The sequence below is a fragment of the Micromys minutus genome (assembly GCF_963924665.1).
Source record: "Micromys minutus genome assembly, chromosome: 1".
NCBI lineage: Eukaryota > Metazoa > Chordata > Mammalia > Rodentia > Muridae > Micromys > Micromys minutus.
The window spans coordinates 229,358,922-229,384,354 of NC_137969.1; the positions used below are offsets into that span (position 1 = coordinate 229,358,922).

A 25,433-nucleotide genomic window follows, 5' to 3' on the forward strand; every position below is an offset into this window, starting at 1 on the left:
ATCATTTTTCAAATTCTTCTAAATAACTTTAAGCACCTTTTCTTCATATAGTTAGGATACACCAAACATCTATTTCCATTATTCTGTAATAATTCCTACCAGAATAAAATGTGTCTTTCTTTGGGTCAGGATCTTGCAATATAGTCCAGGTTGACCTAGAACTTGCCAAGTAGGCAAGACTGGCCTCACACTGTGATCCTTGTACCTCTACCTCTCAAGCACTGGGATCACAGGTGCGTACCCCAAGAACCTCCTTCAAATCTACTCACTTTTAAAAATAGTTTATTTTTATTTTATATGAATTGGTGTTTTCTTCCATATGTGTCTGTGTGAGGATGCTGGATCTCTTGAAGCTGGAATTATAGACAGTTGGGAGCTGCCATGTGGTTGCTGGGAATTGAACCCAGATCCTCTAGAAGAACAGCCAGTGCTCTTACACACTGAGCATCCGCTCCAGCCCCTCTACTTATTGTTACTATCCCTTCTCTCTTGCAACTCTTTGTGCAGCCCTGCCTTCTTCCTTAATTTAACTGGAAGTCAGTTTTTGGCTACTGGTTCTCAAAAAAAAAAAAAAAAAAAAAAAAAAAGCACAGCTGTTCAAGACTAGTGTTTGAGTCTAAGCCCTAAGATACACACCCACTTGTTGGTTTAAGTGTGTGTGTTGTGTGTGAGAGGGTGATTTTGGGAATTAAAAAACAAAAAAAACCAAAAAACTTTCTTTTGCCTGAATTCATTTTAAAATTTGTGTGTGTTTGTGTGTGTGTGTGTGTGTGTGTGTGTGTGTGTGTGTGTGTTCTGCCCCAGTGCTAATGGCATGATTAAACTCTCTACTATACCAACATACATCTGTACAGACAGCTGCTTCAGTTCATTGGTTATAAACACAGCCAGAATTACTGTTCATCTGTTAATACAACCTTTTGTATCACTAGGACCATTGCTGGCTGTCACATGACTGCTGAGAAAACCACAACCTGTGGGCCAAGTGTGGCCACTGGCCTGATTAGGTCAGATAAGCCTCCCAGCACGACTCCCTCCTGTCTGAAGCACATACCTCTTCATAATTTTTCGCCTCTACTCCATGCTTCATGTCTAGAATCACGAGTTGGTCAGGTATCCGCCCTGTTCCTGAGAAAGAAATCAAAAGATTCATTGTGCAGAATACTTAAAATTCCGGGAAATCACACACCCACCCTCTCTCTCCCCAACCCCTATCTGCTCAATAGAAGGAAACAGTCGTAACTCCGCCCCACCATTCAACAGCAAAGTCCTGGCTAAAATCACCAACACTACAGACAAAGCCTCCATCTGTGCTGGCTGCTGGAAAGCAAACAGGGCATGCTGCTGGCAAACATCTTGAGCAGGACACAAGAGACAGTAACTGGTACAGGGGGCAGACTAGAAAAAAGAAAATTCACAGCCTCGCTGCACTAAGAGAAACTCAAATGACAGCAGCCGGAAGCTGAGTGTGGCATGCACAGCGGCACAGAATGGGCACCGTCTCTACACCTCACCAGCAGTGCCTACCAGATTCTGAGGTGGTCTCAGGGCTACTGCACATGCTAGAATTAGATTGCTTAGAGCAAACCTCAGCATTGAAAGTATAAGCTTTATCTAATATTTGACTTTGATTCAAACATTTTGATCAAGGCAAGGCCTATCTTAGTAGGTGAATAGAACATTTTAGGGATATTCCCACTAAGCATTTGAGAGAAAAGCTCAAAAAACAAATAAATAAAGATAAAAACAAAAGTCAAATGTATAGGTCGAGTATATATAACTCTCAGGAATGATTCTTAGAAGGAAAATGTCTATTTGGGATAAAAGGCCAAAGCAATGTAGCAACTTATCTGATTCAGCCCATCTGAATTAAGATTCTAAACAGGAAAAAGGCAGACTCAAAAATCTCCAGAAAATGGTTCACAATTTCCTGGGTTTTACTATTTATAGAATTAAAAACTGCCTGCATGAAATTAGAAGCCTTAGGCAAATCTAATGTCGATTAAGCACTGGGCTTTCTTAATGTCATTAGCCAAAGGAAATGTTACTGTACCCTTTGCTGCCTGAGACACAGCAGAGATTCTGAAACTGGTGGAAGTCCACTCAAACAGTCCTGATGGAGCTAGAACTGCACCAGCGAGACTTTCCAAGGTCTGTCTGCCTTCAAGTGCTCTGATGGTAACGTAAGACGGACGACAGACAACACATGCACACATGTGCTCGAGCGCGTGCGCGCGCGCGCGCACACACACACACACACATTTTAACTCCAGCTGTAATTGAATGTGGAACACTGAGTCTGAGCTGAGTGTGTACATGTCGAATGTGGGAGCCAGAAGAGCAGGTCAGATCCTCTGGAGCTGGTGTATAAATGGTGCTAGGAACGCAACTCTGTTCCTCTGGGAGAGTAGGAAACACTTAACAAATATGCCATCTCTCTAGCCTCTTTCCTACCTTTTAACATAGGGTCTCATGTAATCCGGGCTAGCCTACAATTCACTATGTAGCTACTAAATCTGACTGTGATCTCATGATTCTCCTGCCTTCACTTCCCAAGTGCTAGAACTGTAGGCATAAGCCAAATATGCAAGGCTGAGTATGTTTACATGACAATAAAGAACAACTTTTGGAGTGACTAGAAAGATCAACTTGAAAGCAAGAGAAAAAACACTATCGGTGAGATTAGGAACAGAGTGAGATGCTGTGTAAACATGAAGACCTGAGTATCTCCAGAATAAGACAGACATGTAAAATCCAGACATGGTAGTGCATGCCTGTAATTCTATTGCTCCTATGGAATGGGACTAAAGGTCAAGTCAAGAAAGCCTTGGAGCTCTCAGACCACTAGCCTATGTTCTCAGCAACAAAGGCAGAAGCAAGGACCAAGACCTGCAGTGGGTTGTTTTCCGATCACACATGTGCTGCAGCACACAGGTCCCTGCACTCACATATACAAATGTTCAGGGCACACACACACAGGTGCAACCATATACCCATGCAAAAATTTTAAATACTCTAAGAAACAAACAAAACCAAGAAACATCCCAAACTAAATAACTCTTCGAACTCAAAACAAGGCTTCCACAGGTGCTTTCTGAGCCAATAAGTCTACAGTCAAGGCAGCCAGGATAGCCTCTGTGCCCAAATCCCATGTGTACTCTGAAAGTGACAATACCCATAAATGTGATGCTTCTTCATTTAGAAGTGGGAAAGATGGATCAGTAGTTAAGAGTACTTGTTGCTCCTGCACAGGGCTTGGGTTTGGTTCTGAGTACCCACATGGCATTAAAACAACCACTCTTAACTTAATTCCAGGGGATCCTATGACCTTTTATGGCCTGCTCAGGCAACAAGTATGCGTATGGTACACATACATACATACATAAAATAAATTCTATAAATAAATAAGTAAATAAATAAATAAAACCTGAGAGGGTGATGTCCTGGTTAGTGTTTTCTCAACTTGACACAAGATATAGTAATCTGGGAAGAGAAGCCTCAATTGAGAAAATGCCTCCATTGGATTATCTCTAGGTAGGTCTCAGGCATTTTCTCCATTAATTAATGATGTGGGAGGGCACACGTGGGTGGTGTCACCCCTGGGCAAGTGTTCCTGGTGGTATAAAAATGCAGGCTGAACAAGCCATGGAGAGCAAATCCGTGAGCATCAGTCCTGCATGGCTTCTGCTTCAGTTCCTGCCCTGGCTTCCCTTTATGATGGACCAAAGCTGTAAATGAAATAAACCCTTTCCTCCTCAGAGTGGTTTTGATTAGTATTTTATCATAGCAGCTGAAAGCTACCTGAGTTAGGTTATAGCTCAGTGGTAAAGAACTTGCCTCCCATGACCTGGACTCTGGGTTCCATCCCTAACCTTGATGGGTGGAGGAGTTACGGCATATCTATCCAGCACTCAGGAGGTAAGGGCAGAAGGACTGGGAGTTCAAGACCAGCCTGGACCATATAGTGAAGTAAGCTTAAATTAGCTTTTAGTCTTCTTGGTCTAAGCGGTCAGATCCTCTCTTTCTTGGTCTAGGAATATATTTCTTTAACAGAGTACCACCCAGAAGATACAAGGCCCTGGGTTCAATTTGCACTATGGCAAAAAATAGACAACAAAACCCTACCTTTTTTCTCTTATTATTGTTTTGTTTTTAACTTTTTAAATATGTTTTAAAAGATGCTCTCACACTGTAGGCCAGGATGGCCTCAGTTTCCCGAGTGCTGGGATTGTAGGTGCACGGTACTACCCCAGGTCCTTGTGCATACCTCTCTGTCTACTGCAGTCTTCATCTCTGTGTCACAGCACAAGCTGTAACATTTCCCAAACCCCAGGAAACTTCAAAGCCATGGGCCTCTGGCTGACCTGAGTATTAACTATACAATTTCTTGTGCAGAATAGTTATCCCAGTTCCTTGGCTAATTTGAAGGCCTTACAAACAAACAACAACACAACCTTTCTAGTAACATCTCTCTCTCTCTCTACATTTGCCTGGCAAATAGATAACCTTTTTTTCCCCCTGTTTTAATCTGTTTATTTCTGTATCTCATAATGATTTTAAGGAAAAATAATATTTTTATTGTCACAAAATTACAATACTAGTTCTATACAAGCAGGTCCCTGCATTTCTTTTTTCCTCTTACAATTTTATTTAAAAAAAAAAACAGATACATGTACAGATTTTTAAAAGCATTTTGGCATAAAACTATATGAATATATTTTTTGTCAGTACTTAATTTTTTTAAAGGTTTGACAGTATGCATTGAAATCTTACTAGTTACAATGAGCATAAAGTACATGTAAAAAAATATAACACAGAAGTTTTCTTGGTGTGTAAAGATTAAACATAATGATTTTTAAATACCAAAAATTGTCACAAGGCTATCTTCTTAGCTCTTGAGTTATAAATAATTTAAGGTCTAGGTGTACCCCACTCTGAGAGGGTACTATACACTTTTTTTCTAAGAAAGGCTTCCACTTTTTGGCCTTTTTTTTTGAGCTTCATATGGTCTGTGAATTGTTTCTTGGGTATTCAGAGCTTGCTGAGGCTAGTATCCAATTATCAGTGGATAACCTTTAATTAATTAATTAGTTAATTAATTAGCCTTTACAGATTCTATTAGAGCAGATTTAGGTTCACAGTAAAACTAATGGAAAGCAGTCAAGATTTCTCCAGCTCCAGAGGCCCTGGCCACTGCACAGGCAGAGCCTCCCTCATTACCAGTGTCTGCCATGGGAACAGTTTGCAGATGAGGAACCTACACAGATAACTTACCACACACAGCACACAAGACGGTAGAATAAATGTACATTATGCTTTCACACTATCACAGTACCACACAGGAGGTTCCCCTACACAAAAAATCCTCTGAGCTACATGTCATCAACCCTTTATTCTATACACACAATCTTAAAGATGCATCAAAGGCTACAAGGCATTCATCTCTGCATCAGAATAAACAGGAACCAGATGAAACTAGAAACCAAGTGCCTCCTGTAGCAGGCAGCTCTGAGAGCTAAAGAGGCTTAACACAGGGAGACATTGTGATTACTTACCCTTGCTCTCAAAACACACTTCAAACATGTCATAGTCTTCTGTGGTAAAGGCAAACTTCCCCTTAGTTGCATCCTCTTTGGCATACAGAATATGGCCAGCAGAATCTGTGATCTAAAGAAGAAACAAAGAACAGTTACTTATTAAAGAACTCCGAGGAAGGGCGATTATAGAAACTGGGGAGACAGATATAACATAAAAAGATGGCCAGGGGTTGAGGATGTTGCTGTAATTCCAGCTTCAAGGGGATCCTAAGCCTCTCTCCTCAAGCACCTGAACACAAACACACCCACATATACCCCACATATATACACAGAGACACACACATACACACAGTCAACTAAAAGTAAAAAAAAATGAGTCTTAGACATGGTAGGTTTACCACTTTCTCTTCAAAAAGGCATCTTTGTCATTTACAAATGATGCTTTGTTTCTTGGTGGAGCATAGCAGTCCTTCAAACATTCAACTGCTCCATTATTAAAGGACCACCTAGAAGAATAGATGAAGTGACCATATGAAAAGCAGAGATGACACAGTGACTTAAGGGGCCAGATCCCAGGCTACAAGTGGGCATGCTCATTCCTTACTTAAGAGAAGCTACTTTGCAAAGTGAAACTCTAAAGGAGTAGCTTCCAGACATTAACTCATTAAGATGATGATGTCATCTGCTAAAGTGGAATTCTTTTATAGGTGAAAAGGGATTGTTTAAGAGACAAAGTCTTCCTACCTAGCCCTGGAATTCACTATATAAAGAGACTAGCCTTGAACTCAGATCTGCTGGTCTCTAAGTGCTGAAATTAAATGCATGTACCACCATGCCCAGTCTGGAGGGGAAATCTTGAAAGTAAAATTTAGTAGCACACATTCAGACCTTTCTATTGACGTGTAGTCTAGGCTGTCCCTGAATCTGTTATGTAGCAGATAATGACCTTCAGTTCTTCTTCCTCTTACCTCTTCAACTTAGCAAGTACTGAATATGGGCGTTTGGCTCATATGCACAGCCTATTTAAGCACTTATACACATAAGCATTCATGCCATTTTTATTTATAAATGTATTTAGTATGTTATAAAAGTTAACCAATTTTAGCCATTTTCCAAAGCAACTGTGATTCAAAACTTTATTTGACAGGGCCTCACTATACAATCTTGGCTATGCAGATCAGGCAGGTCTCAAACTCACAGGATCCACCTGCCTCAGTCTCCAGAGTACAGGAATTAAGGTGTGTCCCACCTGGACCAACACATTCTTCATATATGTTAAGTGGATAAATTAAAACACCTTATTTAAAAAAAACAAAAAACAAAACAAAACAAACAAACAAACAAAAAACCAACCTACTTAGGTGAGTGTGGTGGCACATGTCTTCAAACCCAGCAGGGAAACCTTTTAAGTTCAAGACCAGCTTGGTCTACATAGTGAATTCTAGGACAGCAAGGACTACACAGAGAGACCTTGTGGGGGAAAAATTATTTAATGTGTATGGGGGTGTTTTGCCTGCATGTATATCTGTGTACTAAGTGTATGCCTGGTGCCTACAGAGGCAAGAAGATTGTGTCAGATCCTTTGAAACTGGAGTTACAAATAGATGTGAATTGCCAATTTTGTGCTAGGAATTAAACCCAGGTACTCTGAAAGAGCAGTAAGTGCTCTTAACTGCTAAGACAACTCTCCAGCCTCAAACACCTTATTTCTTAAGCTGTTGGTGTCTTTAGAAGCATATCAAATCCAGACCCAAACTACAAAGTCAACCTAACCAGCAACATCTTCACAGGACCTTCTCCACAAGGGTCCTGATAGGTAGGAACTGCAGAGGCTGTGACCGTCCAGATACTCTGTTCCAACACAAAGCTGCTGAAGCTCCAAAAAGCTCAGAGACAGTAAGGAAGAAATGACCGTATATATGTAATGATTCAAAATGCCTATATAAATATTTACATACTAGGTATATAAAATATTGATATATTTTCTTTTGTTCCATCTTATATGGAAGTAGAAGCACTTTTTTGTTTTGAGACAGTAGTCTTGGTCATTCTGAAACTCTCGAACTTACAGACAAGTGTGACTGGTTAAGTAGAAGCACATTTTAAGAGGAAATAATTCTGAATGGTAGGATTTCCTCTCCTCCTATCTATCTAATCTATCTATCTAATCTATCTATCTATCTATCTATCTATCTATCTATCTATCTATCTATCTATCTATCTATCTATCTATCTACCTACCTACCTACCCACCCACCTATCCATCCACCCACCCACCTATCCATCCACCCATCCACCCATCCACCCATCCATCCATCCATCCATCCATCCATCCATCCATCCATCCATCCATCCATCCATCCCTATATTCCTGATAAGGGGCTATAACACAAAGTAGAAGAAGTAAGGCCAGGGAGATTCTGGGTATCTAACTCAAACCAGCCTTTTTTAAAAAAAATGGTCCTTCTATTTTCTACAAAGGTATATGTTACTTAGCATCAAAAATAATAAAGCTATTTTATTTTGGAAAAAAAAAAGAAAACTAAAGAAAATTAATTTGGGCTGGAGAGATGGTTCAGTGGTTAAGAGTACTGACTGCTCTTCCAGAGGTCCTGAGTTCAACTCCCAGAAACCACATGGTGGCTTACAACCATCTGTAATGGGATCTGATGCCCTCTTCTGGTGTGTCAGGAGACAGCTACAGTGTACACTCATATAAATAAAATAAAAAAATACTTTAAAAAAAGTTAACTTATTAGATAAAATTGAAAGGATGTGTTAGTAAAATCCCTAAATTCTCTAATACCAGTGTAGGGTTTTGAATAGGTATGGCCCCATGTGCTTGTATGCTTGGCCCATGGGAAGTGGCACTATTAGATGTGGTCTTGTTGAAGTGTGTCACTTTGGAGGCAGGCTTTGATGTGTCCTGTGCTTAAGCTCTGCCCATTGTGGATCTCAGTCTCTTTGCTGCCTGTAGATCAAGACTCTCAGCTCCTTCTCCAGCACATCTGCCTGAATGCTACCATGCTTCCTGCCACAATAGACAAGCACCAACTAAATGTTTCCCTTTATAAGAGTGTGCTCCGCTATGGCGTCTCTTCATAGCAATAAAACCCTAAGACAACCAGTTAATACGAGTTTAAGGTTTCTGCCACTCATATCATCAATTAATTTGTAAAACATTTAAGACACTGAGATCTGTGGTCAGTGGGTAGCGAGATGAGGGCAAGGATAAGAAATAAGAAGGCCTCTCTTTCTTCCTTCCTTCCTTTCTTGTTTTGCACTCCCTTGATGATTAATGATGGTGGACACCTTTTGAGGTATGTTGGCTTTGATATGAAGTGATGAAATATGGTTATTAACTTGTTATATCAAAGTACCAAACTGTATACACAACTTCTATTTTACCCATTATACCAAAATTGAAGCCGGAAACAAGACCCAGAAAGAAGGATGGAGCGCAATGCAAAGCCAAAGCTGCAGCTGCACAGGTCAATGTGCTGAGACTTAAAGGAGGAACATCAACCAAGGGAAGAAGAGAGGTAGAGATTCAAAACAACTGACAGCCCTCTCAGTGGTATACAGGACTGTTCATCTGCTTTCAGACCTTAGATCAGCAGGCAGCTTCATGGTAATGATCTTGGCAAAGTTGCCCATAAACATTCAGTAAAGTATCTGTTCAGGGAATACTTACTTTTTCTGAAAAATCAGTTAAGGGGGGAAAAAAAAACAAGCAAGCAAACACACAAACTGCTTGATAGCCCTGACTGTACACATATAATATGGCAAAAAGGTCCGGAACTAATTAACCCCAAACCAAAACAACCACTTCCTTTCTTGAGCATCAGCCCACTACTCAGACATTACTCAGTTCCCTACAGCCAGCCTCCCAAAAGCACACTGACAACTCTTAAGGAAAGTTCTAGAAGGCAGACTGAAGAAATAGCTCAGTGGTTTACAAGTTTAGAACACTTGTTGCTTTTGCAGAGGACCTGGCTTTGATTCCCAGCTCCCACATGTGAACTCACATCTATCCCTAAACTCTAGTTCCAGAGGCTATGACACCCTCTTCTGATATCCTCAGGTACCAGGCACACGTATGATATGGCATACATACATGCAAACAAAATATTCATATAAAATAAAATAAGTCAAAAAAACTCCCCAAAAACCTTAAAAGATAGACTGTAGCAACCAAGCCAATGTGAAAACATCAACTTGGATTAGTCTCCTATGAATGATGTTTGAGACAACACAGACTTTTTAAAAGTGAATTTGGTATAGGGATTTTATTGCTTATGGTACTAGTTAATTCTCAGGGGAGAAGAACCGTAGGTTGCTAAGATGTGTTTAACTGTAAAAGACCCAGAAGACAGCAGGGAATAGTGTTACACTCATAGCAATGAACAATCAGAGACTTTAGCTTCTCCATGCTCAGGCAAGGTTGGAGACCAGGTCACTACAAACACCTTGATTTAACAAGATCTGGCACACATTTGCCTAGTCACCTTATTTCCTAGAAGAGAGATTATGATCACCTTACTTTCTCCTAGAATATTAAAAATGCCCTTCAATGACTTTTTTAATTTAATGAAAGGAGCCTTTCCTGATTATACAAGAATTTAAATGTTGGTCATAAAATTCTTACTAACACATGGCAGCAAAGCTGCGTGGGGTGATTTATGACATAAACTAAGGACTCAGCTGTGTTCCTCTAAAGGACTCCACAATTCAAACTGCCAACTTGTAATTAGAAGAGTGAACTCTGTTTAAATGTCCCCTTCCACACTGTGTTCCACTGCAATGAGGAAGAACCATTAGCCCTGGCTGCCCCATGACATCTGAAAAACCATCAGAAGTTGAGTTCTTTCTAGGGCAATGACTCAGCGCATCACTAGAGGCTGAAGGAAGGGCCATCTTTTTTTTATTATTAAAAATTTATTTAATGTACACTGTTATACCTAAAGCTTTGCTGTGATCATGTGGAAACTCTTCCCCAAAGTTTTACTATGTTTAAATGTGTTAGAAAAATAACGTGCTTCATCAGACTCCAGCAGTATCTGACCTAGCACTGCTGACTAGTTTCTTTTTACCTCATGGGGGACCTGCACCCCAACCCCAACCCACTACCTTTCATCAGCATGAAATTCGAGTTCCAGAAATAATGTGTGATAATGTTTAGTGTTCCTTTGGACATCACAATTCTATCCTTATCACCTTGCACTAACCTAACCATGCAAGAATATTTAGATACTTGAAAATCCAAGCAATTGAACTTTCAGGTTGGACTATTTCATACAAACTGCTGGCATTCCAACAGATCTTAATATTTTCCTTAAAAAAATTAAGTTTTCTACCAAGTAAAAATAACTGTAGATATTTAACAGCAGAACTCTTATGTCGTGTCAAAAGAAACAAAAAACAAAAAAAACCCGCCACCCCCCCCAACAAAAAGGGGGCCACATCCCTTAACCCTAACATCATTATATAAACCAGTAGGTAGCCAAAATAAGGAATAGGAAACTGAATCAAACTCAGTTTCAGAGTAATCAGAGCTCACAAAGTCTATGGGCTGAAATAATGAACTATCTATTGGTTTTCTAGGTAGGTTGGGTTTTGCCTTGTAGCACTGGGTGGCCTAGAATTTGTGGTGACCTTCTTGCCTCTTGCCATAATAATCCAAGTAAATGATGTTGCCTTTTGTTTTGGTTTTCTGAGACAGGGTTTCTCTGTGTAGCCTTGGCTGTCCTGGAACACCCCCAGTATATCAGACTGGCCTTCAACTCAGAAACCTGCTTGCCTCTTCCTCCCAAGGGCTGCCATTAAAGGCATGTACCACTAAGACAGCTGCAAATGATGTTTTTAACTTTCCTACAATTAAAAAATTTTGATTACATACCATCTGCTTTCTAATAAATAAGGTGTGCTTAGTTTTTCTTCTTAAATACTACAGGATTACTCAGGCAACACACTGAACAGCTAGCTGTTGATTCTGTCTACTAGAATACTAAGTCTTTAGGGTCTGCTGCTGCTGTTGTTTCGAAGGCAGGGATTAGCTATTGTGGCCTTGGTTAGGCTGGAACTCAACTGGCATCAAACTTGGGTTGACCTCACTAGTGAATCCTACTCCTGAACCTGCCTCCCCAGTGCTGGGATTACAGCCTTCAGTAACCATGCACCATTGTGCCTGGCTAAACAACAAAATACTTGTAGTAATTATCATTCGATTCTGATTAAACAAAGGTAATATTAAGCCCTAAAACTGCTCCATAAATGACATCATAGAACAGGAAGTAATAAAATTATGTTTCTAGATAACAGTTTCTAAAGAAAAGCAAACCAAAATTCACAACTTAAAGAGAAGAAAAGGTGTTAATTGTACAAGCAGAGTAGTTGATGTCAAGACTATGTGAATGCTCACACTGAACCTGTCAACTAAGTGAGAAAATGGGTCACTGGGGAAATAAACTCATCTGGAATTCTATCTTCTTGGATTAGTCTAAGCAATGGCTAGGAACAAGTTCTTGAGCTGGTCCAGAAACCTGCCTGCTGACCAATTCCATTACCAAACATTCAAGATAACACCCTGCCTAATGCAGAAGCTGTGTTCGGGGCAATAAAGCACTTAGGAACAAACCAGAACATTGTGCACCTGAAGGAAGGAACCAGGACAAGTTTCAAGAGCCTGAAACCTTTTATGGTACATTTGACCTTAAGTCTGCTTGACACTGAGATTCAAAGACTGAAGAGTAGCCAGCTGAGTTACATATGATTTGTTTACTGATGAAAGCCCACATATTTATCTCAGGTGCCTGTTATTTTTAACCACAGTCTGCTAATGACACAAACAGAGTTCACAAGGATGGATGCACAATGACCTGGCCGCCTATACTGATGCCGGTCTTACCTCACACAGTACTGCACCAGGACCTAAAGGAACCTGAATGTGCCCAAGCCCTGGCTCTCTGCCTGGCTCCTTACCACAACTTTCTTTGTAACCCAGCCCATTCCTGCTCACAGAACACTGGTCTTGCTCTAAAATCGAAAAGGCGGGATCATCTGTTACATGTTACATCTGTTCTGTTGGGGGAAGGGCATCAGAAAAAAAAAAAAAACTTATTAACACTACTATCCTATTCTAAGAGACAATCCAAAAAACAAAATGGGGTTCCTTGGAGAAATAGAAACCCTGGGTCCTAGGACCACTCTGAAAATATACAGATCAGATATCTTATAGTGCCAGAAAGTGAGGAAGCCCTCAAAAGCAACGCCCCCAGGATGGGAGTATGTGAAAGCCCAAGGAGACTTACTCTGCACAGGAAAGCTGAAAACAACTTGATCATCAAGAAAAAGTATTAATGAATTGTAATCTCAAGTACACAGTATCTATGACTCCATACAGGTAATTTATGGCTAAACAAATAACTGAAGAAGAGACAAATCTCTGTCAGAAGACTAATACCACACCCTCTAGGAAGTGAATCTAACTCACCACTCCTTATGTGTGGGCTGACTGTGCTAAATGACTTCATCCCAAAGAGCACAATGTAAAAAGAGCTACAGTGGAGAAGCCTGACAAACACCAATTCAGACAGATGATCTTCGACAAGTCACGCTGATATGTGGTTAAGAATGACATTTGACTTCTGCAGTCTCCCACTCTATACACACGAACCCAGTTTTATCATGAGGAAACTATCTGATCAACCCATTAGGAGCCATCCTAGGGCTGGAGAGGTGGCTCAGCAATTAGAAGGACTGACTGCTTTTCCAGAGGACCAGGGTTTGGTTCTCAGTGCCCACACAGTGGCTAACAACCCCTCTAACTCCAGTTTCAGTGATCCAACACCCTCTTCTGGTTTCTGTGGACAAAAGGTTCACACATGGTACACAGACATAAAAGCAACACTCATACGCATTAAAATAATCTTAAAAACCATTTAAAATAAATTTAGTAGTAGTGTGAATTCCCCTCAAGCTGACTCCTACCTCTACTCTTTCCTCTTGCCACGGTCAGCCATGACATAATACTGAGTAAAAGAAGTTAAGGACAACCACCAACCTGTGAGTCCTGCCTATGAGCTCTAGTACCCAATAAAAATATTCTCAACAATGACGTCAACTTTCTTTTTTCTTTCCTTTTTTTTTTTTTTTTTTTTGAGAGACAATACAGGATATCAGTTAAGATGAAAGCTTCTGGGCTGGAGAGATGGCTCAGCAGTTAAGAGCACTTGTTGCTCTTGCAGAGCACCCCAGTTCAATTCCAAGACCCACACAATAGCTCACAATCATTAGTGATTGTAGTCTCAGGAGATCCAAGGTTTTTGGCCTCTCTGGGGACCAGACATGAATGGGGTATAATGATATACATTCAAGCCAGTCAGTGATGGCGCACGCCTTTGATTCCAGTGTTCTGCAGGGAGAGGCAGATGGATCTTCGAATTCAAGGCCAGCCTGGTCTACAGAGTGAGGTCCAGGACAGTCAGGTTACATGGAGAAACCCTTGTCTTAAAAAAATCCAAAAACCAAAACTGGATATACATACAATCAAAACACCCATACATGTAAAATAAAATAATTTTTTTGTTTTAAAAAAGAGGAGAGATTCTAAGATGGGCACAACAGCTAGTGCCAGCAATCTCAGCACTTGGGAAAACAAGAGAGGATGTGTTCAGGAAGGTGTTCAAAGCCATTCTAAGCTACTTAGAATTCAAGGCCAGACAGGCTATGTTAAACTTGCTTTCAAAACAAAAATAAAAACAAACAAAAAACCCAAAATAATAAACAAAGAGAAGAAAAATGATGGAGGGTTCTAGAGTCTGACTCTCCAGTCTATGCTCAAATCACAGTCACATCACTTACTGGTTGTAAAGCCTTAGACATGTTCCTTAACTTCTGTGCTTTATTCACAAAGTAAGGAGGACATAGGTGTGTATACTTCATCGGATAACTAAGGAGGGTCAAGGCCTGGAACAGTGTCGGCCACACTAGCACTCAGTAAAATGTTGCTGTCAGAAGGACTCACACATGTCTGTGAGTCTTAATTCAGACTCAACCCATCAGGCGGTCCTCATACTTCCGGCCGAACTGTATTAGGACACGCACAGTAGTGTGCTATGTTATCCAAACCAAAGGAAAGCTGGGGTACGATATGAAACAGAATTTCTAATGCCTTGCTTCGTCACTGCATGGGAATACAAACAACTAGGTCCATCTTCAGGGAAACAGCAGGGTCCTGGAAACTGTAGGGTACAAAAGCCTAGTGGAGCAGGTATTCCATGCTTTAGATGGTAGAAAGGGAGAGTATATGCTGGAACTAGAGTCTTAAGAGGGAACCTCAATTGAGAAAATGCCTGCAACAGCCTGGCCTGTGGGTGAGCCTGTAGGGCCTTTTCTTGATCAGTGACTGAGCTCAATGGGAGCATTGCTAACCCTGGGCAGGTGGGTCTGGATAATATAAAGAAAACAAACTGAGCAAGCCATGAAGAACATGCCAATGAGCCCCATTCCACCATGAGCTGTTTCAGTTTCTGCCTCTATGTTCCTGCCCTGGCTTCCTGAACTACATGTAAGACCAAGCTGCTTTTGGTCATGTGTTTTATCACAATAGAAACCCTACCCAACACAGCGAGGAATCCAAGCTGAGCTCCAGCATTTCTGAAATGTGGGTTTTAATCTGATAAGAAATAAATTATGAGAACAATCCAACAGGAAGGTAGGTCTACTGGTTCATGCCTGTAATTCTAATTCTGCACTTGTGAGGCAGATGATCAATTTTGAGACCAACCTCAGACTACAGTGAGTACCAAAGCAAGCAGGCAGGCAGGCAGGCAGGCAGGCAGACAGACAGACAGATCACACTCCCCCCCCACACACACAGAGGCATGTGCAGAGCCAGGGGTAGTAATCTATACCTACAATTCCAACATTTGGGAAACAGGAAGAAAAGAAGAGTTATCTTCAGCTACATAGCGAGTCTGAGCATAGTCTAGGCTACTGTTTTAAGTTGGGAGGGGGAGGCAGTTAGGTAAAGTGTTTTAGATGATCCAGTTCAACTTCCTGCACAAAGAAACATTTAACCACTGTATCTTAAAAATGAAGAACACTGACAGAATTTACTGATCTCTCTTTTCTTTTGTAAAATTTATTTTTGTTTTTAATTATGTATGTCTGTGTGGAGGTAGAGGTTTCTCCAGAACTACAATTACAGGTGGTTGTAAACCACACAGTGGGGTACTAGGAACGAAACTCAAGTCCTCTGAAAGCAATAGGCTAACTCACCATATTCACTTAGCCGTCTCTCTAGCCCTTACTCTGATTTTTCAGTCAAGAACAAATACAAAGCCTATCAACTGTATATCAGAAGTCAGAAGATCATATATATTATACTGAGAACAAAGCCAAACTTACACAGCAAGCAGCATTCAACACTAAATTCTTTTAAATTCCCCACCCAACTCATCAATGACATGGCATAGTATGCCCATTCTGCTTAAGCAGATATGATCAAGGATGGGGTTTCTGTACAACTGCTGAGATGCAGAAATGGAAACTTCCAAGCACTGGTGGGATAGCAGGCAGATGCTCTCTCCCTACTTCTATCAGCATTTGCACATTAACTTACCACAGGCAATAAATAGTCAGGCTTGACTGGTGGGGGTGGAGAGCAGGGAAGAAGAGAGGAAAGGAGAGAGAGGGAGAGAGGGAGAGGGAGGGAGAAGATGAGAATGAAGGACCAGTTGCTGCCCTAACACTTCTGTGGGGGTGAAGCCAGATCAAATGTTTTTTTTCATACTGTTCCAGAGTTATTTACGGTAAAAACCTCCAGCATGACCCCTTTAGGCACAAACAAAGCCCTGTTCTCTTTTAACAACCAGTCCCTTGATTTCCCACACATTACGTTGAACAATGAAGTTGGGGCACAGGATAAAGCAGATGACATCAACCTCCCTCAAGTCTGAGGCTAGTCTGGGGGCCCAAATTCTGGTCTGTGTCCAGCTGGATGATTTCACAGAGGGCCCTACTGTCTAGGCTGCAGGCTGCATATGAATCTGGGGGCAGTGACTTAGCTTCAACCACCAGTCAGCAACTGACAAAGTCACAGCACCCCTCCAGGTTACTTTTATAATTTGTTCTACTTCCTAAAAGCGAGACTCTGTCTTCAGAAGCTATCACTGATTTCAAAATCTAAGCAGTCCCCTTTTCTAGATGAGTTAGAAGACCCAAGCTGTAGACAATTGGTCACTGTGGAAAAGTTCAATGAAGAAACACCATCCTTTAACTTTTATGAAGAAAGAAATACAAGGTCAGGGCTCAAGTAAAAGCTAGACTTGTATGTAATACAGAAAGAAACTAGACTGTGATGTGATCCTATGTTAATGTACTAGTTGACTTTCTATAGCAAACCAACAAGTTACTGGTCTGTTTTTAATCTTTAATCCACTGATAACAGTAACATTATAAATATCAATTTAAGAGCCACATTTTCACTAACAGAAAAAGGTGAGCCCAGGTAAGGATTCACATGGTAGTGACTGATAAAAGAGCAGCTGTTTCTGAGAAATAAGCAACAAATATGCTATTGTTTTCCCTCTACAGTGCAGGAATGTTCTCGAAATATAATCATTTCCTAAAAACCTGGAAACTGTATTACATGTATCTCTTCACATTGTTCAGCATGGTGTTCGAATCTACTTATGTGAATTATAAGTTTAGGGTAATCGGATGGTCTTTTTTAAAATCACAGAAAAACAGAGCAGTATCTTGTCATATGGACAAAATACTGTATTGATAGTCATAGTACAAATAAAAACATTTTCTCTCCATTTCAAAATAAATGCTCAATCAGCAGGCAGTGTCTGTGCAGACATGGTGCTCATGCCTTACGGTCACAGCATTTGAGAGGCTGAGTGCAGCTTGTGCTACAAGACTGTTTTGTAAAAAAAAGTTAATCCCAGCAGTCAGGAGACAAAAGCAAGCAAATCTTTTAGTGTGAGGCCAACCTGATCTACTCACTGAGTTCCAGGACAGCCAGAGATATAGAATGAGACCCTGCCTTTAAAATTAATAGTAATAAAAAATATCTCAGCTTCACAGTGGTAGCACACCTTTAATGCCAATACTTAGGAAGAGGCAGGCAGATCTCTGAGTTCAAGGCCAGCTTAGTCTACAGAGTGAGTTCTAAGACAGCCAGAGCTACAGAGAAACTCTGTCTGAGAAAAATTAAAACCAAAAAAATCTCTTCTTCTGGCTTGCCCCTGCCTTCCTCTCCTTTAATTCTACTCTACATAGTAAACCACTGACTATTAAATTTGGTTGCATCTTTTTATAGGGAATCAGTAGGACCCTAAAGTATATTTGAACTTATGAAATTTATAGCAGATCAGAGGGACATGGAAAATACCATCTTGTTTCTTGATTCCACATGAAGTGTTGAGTGCTATTGTGAGGTAAGCAGACTTCTGTCAGGACTGGGTTCAAACCCAGTGTCTGGAACATGAGGAAGTGTTCTCTATCAATAAGCCCCATACAGGCCCAATCAGCACCAGCTATCAAGTATTCTTAGCAAAAAGATGAAATGAAATTTGATTACATATTTATTCTTTACTCCTTTTACAAGAAATATGTGGCGGGAGGTGTGGGCTGTCAGATACAGGTTAGAGGAACCTGAGCTCCTCCATAAGCGTAGTGTTTGTTCTTAATGCTAAGCCACCTCTGGCCCCAGCACACTAATTTTACATAAGTCTTTTTCAAACAAATGGGAAATTAAAATTCTTTTGTTATAATTTATTGGGCGTGTGCACATTATGCAGATGTATACTTGTAGAAGTTTACAGGACAACTTTTGAGAGTTGATTCTCTCTATCACTGTGTGGGTTAGAGGAGTTGAACTCATGCTTAATGATAAGTCTTTACATCCCACCAGTCCATGAGTGGTGAAATCTTAAATGTTTTGGGTATTATCGCATGACATCAGGGAATCATTATGGGATTCCATGTGTTTTGTTTTGAGAGAGGGGTCTGAACGTGTTAAACCAGACAGCTCTCACACAGGCTTCAGTGATCTTCCCTCACCTGGTTTTCACTATGTAGCTCAGCCTAGACTCACCTAACCCTCCTACCTCAGTCTCCTCAGGATTACAGACATATGCAACTGTACCTAGCTCCCTGTGATTTCTGAAAGGATGTTATATGGCCATAAAACACAGTAGTCATGCACCTATTTTTTAGGAGATTCAAGCTGATGTGAGCTGAACCAAAATACTAATACTGGGTGTTTCCTGGAATTGAGACAATTTAACAGAAAATAATAAAAGAAGGGTGAAGATTAAACAAGTATGGATCTGAATATTGCAAAATCTGTGTAACACATGCAAATGGATTCTCCATAACAATGAAATAAAACACTGCCCAAAGCAACTTGGGTTGGTGATAAAACTTAGGACTTTGACATAATTTGTACTTTTTATTTCACATCTGGTTAGATGGGACAAAAGGGCCCACATGTTTGCAAGACGAGTTTCATCACGAGCAAGTACGCTGCACACAGCTGTAACCCCTGCATTTACAAGGCTAAGGTAAGAGGATAGAAGGTTCCAGGCCAACTTGGGTTTCCAGTGAGGCCTAAAACCAAAGAGGGGAGGGAGAGCTGCTCACTCTAAGTTCACAATCTCCACCATGCTGGTCACACCACACTTATCACAGTTGCTTTTTTTAGTATCTGGCTCAATTCATTCCTAGGTGTTACCTACTTGGCTTTTGGGTTTAAGATTTCAATAGTCCCATTAAGCTGGTTAGGAGTAAGACCTGGTAGACAAAGGGAGAGGAACTGCGTGTTGGTGAAATAATAATGAGCACAATCTCCTGCTGCTGATGTTCCTTTGATAGCCTCTGACCCACCCCCAGATAGTCACTGCAGTAAGGTTGGACCATGGTTCCTGTTTTCACTGAATGCTTACTAGAAGCAAGGCGATATACTTAACATTCTAGAAAATATAAACAGGAAAACAATTCCTACCTTTAGGAAACTACTAATGGCCTAATAAGGGAGACAAAGGATTAGCAGAGATAATTACAGTGATTACTTTTCAGGAAGACCCTACTTAGAACACAAATAGGAAACTAACAACATATGAAGCTTCAAGAAAGATCTCAGGAGTACTACATACAGCACATGCTGTCAGTCTGGCAAAAGTGAGCCCCGGGCAAACACAGGACTCAAAAACACACAGCAATGCTGAAGAGCAAGGTCTCTTTGGCTGCTCAGATTCTCTGATTCTAGGCACTACTTCTACTCTAGAGCATTATCAAACCTCAACAAGGTATCTGTGTCTTTAAAATGACCACACCACTTTCTTGGTTGACAGTTCAATATTTAAAGTGATAATAAAAAGTTGGCACACAAAACAATAGCCCTGAAAACAGTTTTTCCTCTCCTAAATAAAGTTTGTTACATTATTACTGCTGTGGCCCAATACTTTAAATGTAAACAAGATAACTGGAGCTTGTTAAAATAAAAGTGTTCCTGGCTGGAGAGATGCTCAGAGGTTTAGACCACTGGATGCACTTTCAGAAGACCCAAGTTGGGTTCCCAGCACCCATATGGTTCCTAACTATCTTGAACGTCAGTTCTAGGAAATCTGATGCCCTCTTCTGGCCTCCATGGGCCCTAGGCACCTACAAGGCACTCATACATACCATGCAGCCAAAACACTTATATGTATAAAACAATAAATAATTTAAAAAACTTAAATAAACTGTTTCTATTTGGCTTAAGAATGTGAAGTTTTCCGTCTGTTAAAAAGAAACAAAAAAAAAAATTACTAGTGCTTATTGTGAATGAACACAATTATTCGGAGCTCAACCAACTCAACTAGTAACAACTCAAAAATCTGGTCAAGCAAAATTCCACTGAAAACTAGGACCACACAGGCATTAAGTAAAGTAGCTGTTAGCATACATGTATCCAGATGACCCTGGTGTAGCTAAATGATGGGACTAAAGACCAATATGTGATCAATAATAAATCCCAGGAGTCACAAATAAGCAAAAGGAAAATTTTTGCACTTTTCCATCAATACACTTAAATGGCCAATTCCATCTCCAACGACTGTTCAGTCTATTTGAGCCTCAGTTTCTGTGTTTATATAACGAGGCCAATGGTAGCCAAGTGCTCCATAAGGTAGTGTTTGAACTAAACGTACAACCTTATGTGGCACAGGAAGTGACGCTTCAGATGCTTAATAACAAATTTTATTAGTCACGGACCACGTTACTATCTGCTCTATTCTGTCGGTGTTGAGGTATCTTATGATGTCAAACCCCACTGATCCTCTAAACATTTCTCAGGAAAATCACGTTATTGCTCGATTCCTGAGACTTCACTGACACAGGACCCTGATGACAGCCCGAAACAGCCCCAGGTCTCTAGACTTTATGTCCGCCAAGGCTCTCTGCCTTTCCACGGGCCCCGACTTTGGCGCGCAGCTCCGCCCCGCGAACCCCAACGCGCGGGTGAAGGGGCGGTCCCCACCGCGCGTACTTAGCGTTCAGGGATGGGGTTGGGGGGGGGGAGGCCAGGCCAAGCCCCAGCCTCCGCCCGCCGGCCTCCCCCCTCCCTCGGCCTCCCTCGGACTACGCCTGCCCTCGGCCGCACCTTAAGGTGGGTGCGCAGGCCGCCAGCGCCCCCAGACTGGTCGGTGATCTCGTACGCGCCCGTCACCAGCAGGTCCTTGTGGATCTCCTCGCGGAGACACTTGCGAGAGTTCACGGGCAGATGGAAGGAGATGCCGAGGACCGAACTGGGGCCGAGCAGGAAAAGAAAGAGCAAGGCGGACGGGAGAGGGCCAGGCCAGGATAGTGGGCCAGACAAACCAGACATGGTGCCGGAGCCTCGTTCACCACCCGGGGCCTCTAGCGCGCCGGAACCGGGAGGACCCACGTGACTCGCCTCTGACCTAGCGAGGCCGTCGGCGCCATTTTGGAGATTGGCTAACAGAAAAGGAATGTAAAACAAATTCATTTTTAAACGGAAGAACAGATTTTGTAGTATGTCATAACCACGAGTTTAAGGGGCTATAGAGGAGTTTCCAGGAGTTTTTTTTGTACAAGTTTTATTTTTGTTGTGGTGAAAGACTTCTGAGTGAACCATAGTAAGTGTGGGCAACCGCGGAAGTAATTGTTTTAAGCCTCCGGAAGTGGTTTATGCGAGTTTTTAAAATCGGTGACACCATAGCAACCAGGCCCCAATAAGAAACAGCCACAAGGCCTTTCTCTGGGCCCGCCCACCCGCCGCGTAGACTCCGGGCTAAGGCACAAAATGAATTTTGGTGTCCTAACCTTACTCTGATAGATGTTGGGACAATGGAGCACTAAAGAGGAAAAACACAAAAGACGAATTTAATTTGGCTTTTAGTTAGTGTGGGACACTAGCTCAAAGAAGAATGCGTAGAGGTTAACCGGTGACTGAATTGGCGAGTATCCAGTTAGTGCCTCTGAACCAAATGTTTGGCCAGGTGCAAGTTTGGTGCTCACAAAGCATTTGTTTGTTTGTTCGTTTGTTTAAAAACATCAATAGTCTTTTGAGATAAGCTGCACTCAAACCAATATTTAAATTTTCGTTTTGGTCTAGTCAGAGATGAGCATAAAATATTATCTTACCAGATGAACGTTATCAAAGGGAAGAACGGCATGTTTCCAAAATATGTTCTGTACCCTCAATAGGTTGTTTTGTTTTTATTTATTTTATGGATATGAATTTTGCCTATGTGCTTGTTTGCTTTTTGGGCTTTCAAGACAGTGTTTGTGTAGCCCTGGCTCTCCTACAAAACTCTATAGACCTGGCTGCCCTCGAACTCGTAGAGATCCATCTGCCTCTGCCTTCTGAGTGCTGGGCTTAAAGGCATGCACCACTGCCCTGCTCTTTTGTTGTAAACTGATTTATATAGGAATCGTTCATCCATTAGTTAGTAAGTCTTGATTTCCTACTGTGTGCTAGAGACATGCTCAGTAAGTCTAATGTGTTTAATCGAGGTACATCCTGTGTGTTCAATAGACTTAGCACCAAGCAATGGGAATACATATGTTTCATCTCACCAGGGCTACACAGAGAAACCCTGTCTTGAAAGTCCAAAAAGCAGACAAACACACAGGCAAGATTCATATCCATAAAATAATCAGTAGACTTAGCAATCTTATGTTTAATCAGGGATAAAGTAATCAAACTAAATATTCATTCCTTAACAAATAATTACTATATAGTGTTTGTCGATTTAAAAAATATTTAATGCCTTGTAAAATGAGTGTCCCACATCTTTAGTCCTAGCACTTGGGAAGCAAAGACACATGTATTTCCTTGAATGGAATCCAGCCTGGTCTACATGCTGGGTTCCAGGACAGCCAGAGAGCTACATATTGAGACCATTTCTCGAACCAAAGCAAAAGTTTAGCATCTTTATGTTACAGCCATAACAAGTGTTATTGAGCTGAAAAATATATCAAGAACCACAATTCTCAATATGACATGCCTGTAATCCTGAAGTTTGGGAGGCTGAGGGAGGAGGATGGCCTTGAGGTTGAAGCCAGCTTGGATGGACTATAGAATGAGTTCCAAGCTAGCCTGGGGTACATGTCTCAAAAAGCAGACACTACAACACCAAAAAATAATGTGTGTAACTGTAATCCACTTTGATCAATGTCTCTTGAACAATAGCAAAAATATCAGAAGATGAATGTGTGCCCTTAGTAATTTAGATGGTTGTTCTTTTCTTTCGTTTTCATTTTTTATAGCCCTTTCCTTCTACCTGGCTCCTTTCCTGGAACAGAAGTCTGAAAACAAAGCAAGCACAAACATAATAGAGTTGCTAAACATTTTAAAATCTAGCAAATACCATATAATACTTTATGAGATGTCCACTCAGAACGTTCAGTCTGATCGTTTTATCCCCGATCTAAGCCAAGATTGATAGTCTACTGAGTATATCTTGATAATTTGCATAGCACCTCCCTCCCCAATGCTGATTATTCTAATTCATTGTTCACTCAAGGTTTAGGGATCTTCTGACCATTAGTGAGAGATTTGCAGCCTGTAAATTACCTATGCATGTGTAATTTACCTTTTATACAATAAATCATATTTTTATTTTTTAAATATTTATTTATTTTGTATATGAGTACACTGTTGCTGTCCTCAGAGACACCAGAAGAGGGCATCGGATCACATTACAGAAGGTTGTGAGCCACTATGTGGTTGCTGGGAATTGAACTCATGACCTTTGGAAGAGCCAGTCAGTGCTCTTAATCATTGAGCCATCTCTCCAACCCCTAGACCACATTTTAAAATATCTTTTTTTTTTTTTTTTTCCTTTTGAGACAGGCTTTTTCAACCCAGGCTGACCTGGGACTCAAGGTGATTTCCCTATCTCTGCCTGCTAAGTGCAAACATCCACCACCAGACACGCCTATTTCACATACCTTAATGATCTCATCTGATAGTTTCAAAAGCCTTGTAGGATAACTTAGACATTTTCATTTTTCAGATAAGGAAACTGAGGGTATGAGAAGCTAAGAAACTTGGATAGTATTCTAAAAGGCATTGGTGTCGCTTAGCTTGGAGAACTTCGATGCTTTATTCACGGGAACTGTGGAGACTGAAGTACATCACTGTGATATAATGAAACTGTGTAGTAGGGGCAGAGAGCTTCATTTCAACTCCTAATACAAGGAAAAGTAGGAATTCATGGGGGAAGGGGGCTTTGTCACAAGGTAGAAAACCAAGAGGAAATATTTGGAATAAAGGGAATTTCTGGTCAAACTGACTTAGCAGCATTCTGCAAGTGAATGATGCCCAGGCTAAAATCCAGAAAGGGCCGACTTGAGAAATAGTTCAGAATAGCCTGAATTTAGAAAGTAGAATCCCAGGAGCCAGTGAGAGAGCCAAGGGTAAAGTGGTACCTGCTGCCAAACTTGAAAACCCGAGTAAGATTCCTAGGACCCACATGGTAGAGGGAGAAAGCCAGAAGTTGTTCTTTGACTCCCACACTTCCACACAGATAATGACTAAATAAATAAATAAATGAATAAAGAAAGAAATGTAAAACAACACATCTCATAGCTTAAAGGTGGAAAGGTAGCTATCTTTAATCCCAGCACTAGGAGGCAGAGGCCACCTGGTTTGCATGTTGAATTTCAGGACAGCCAGATGGTCATATCTGTGCAAAGACCCTGTGTCAGGAAAAGAGAAAGGGACAAAGGTCAGAGCCGTCTTCTGAAGGACACCATTATATTTTTCAAATGGAGAAACTGAGGCTTAAAAGTCGAGTTCCTTACTGTAACACAGAGCTCTTGAACTCTGGTCCTGTGTTTTCCCACCTCCCCCTAAGCTCTGACTTCTTATTTATTTCTCCTGGTAGAATGCCTAACAGCAAACCCCTCCCTTTGTTCTCTAGCCATTTTCTCGACAATGTATTGAATACAGGATGTATCTAAACTGCAATCCTGACTGCTACTTCACCAACATAATGCACTCTTTTTTTTTTTTTTTTTTTTTTTTTTTTTGCTTTTTTTTCTTTGGAACAGGGTCTCTTTATTTAACCCAGGTGCTGAACTCTCAACCCTCCTGCTCCAGCCTCCTGAGTGCCAGAATTGCAGACATGTTCTACCACACCTAGCTATTTTCCCCCTTATTGGAAAATGTGTCTATAGAAGGACACAGAATAACAACAAGAACAAAATCTAGCCTCTGCCATGGAGCTGCAGAGCAGGAAACAGCTCTAGGGAACCGAAACATTTATGTTGTTTCCTTTGGTGTCTTTGTGTAGCCCTGGCTATCCTGGAACTCACTGTGTAGACCAGGCTGCCCTCAAACTCAGAAATCTGCCTGCCTCCGCCTCCCACCAC

General features: G+C 41.1%; 1 protein-coding gene across 1 annotated transcript in view; it reads right to left on the bottom strand.

Moving 5' to 3' along the window:
* TMED10 (transmembrane p24 trafficking protein 10) overlaps positions 1-21,463 on the bottom strand; it is a 30,861-nt gene extending 9,398 nt beyond the window's left edge. The window contains exons 1-3 of the mRNA XM_080917393.1: positions 21,193-21,463; positions 5,556-5,667; positions 1,055-1,128 (exon numbers count right to left, since the gene is read on the bottom strand). Of these exons, the coding sequence (XP_080773519.1) occupies positions 1,055-1,128; positions 5,556-5,667; positions 21,193-21,417 (411 nt within the window). The 5' untranslated portion in view covers positions 21,418-21,463. The remainder of the gene's footprint in view (positions 1-1,054; positions 1,129-5,555; positions 5,668-21,192) is intronic.
* Between the last annotated feature and the right edge of the window lie 3,970 nt (positions 21,464-25,433).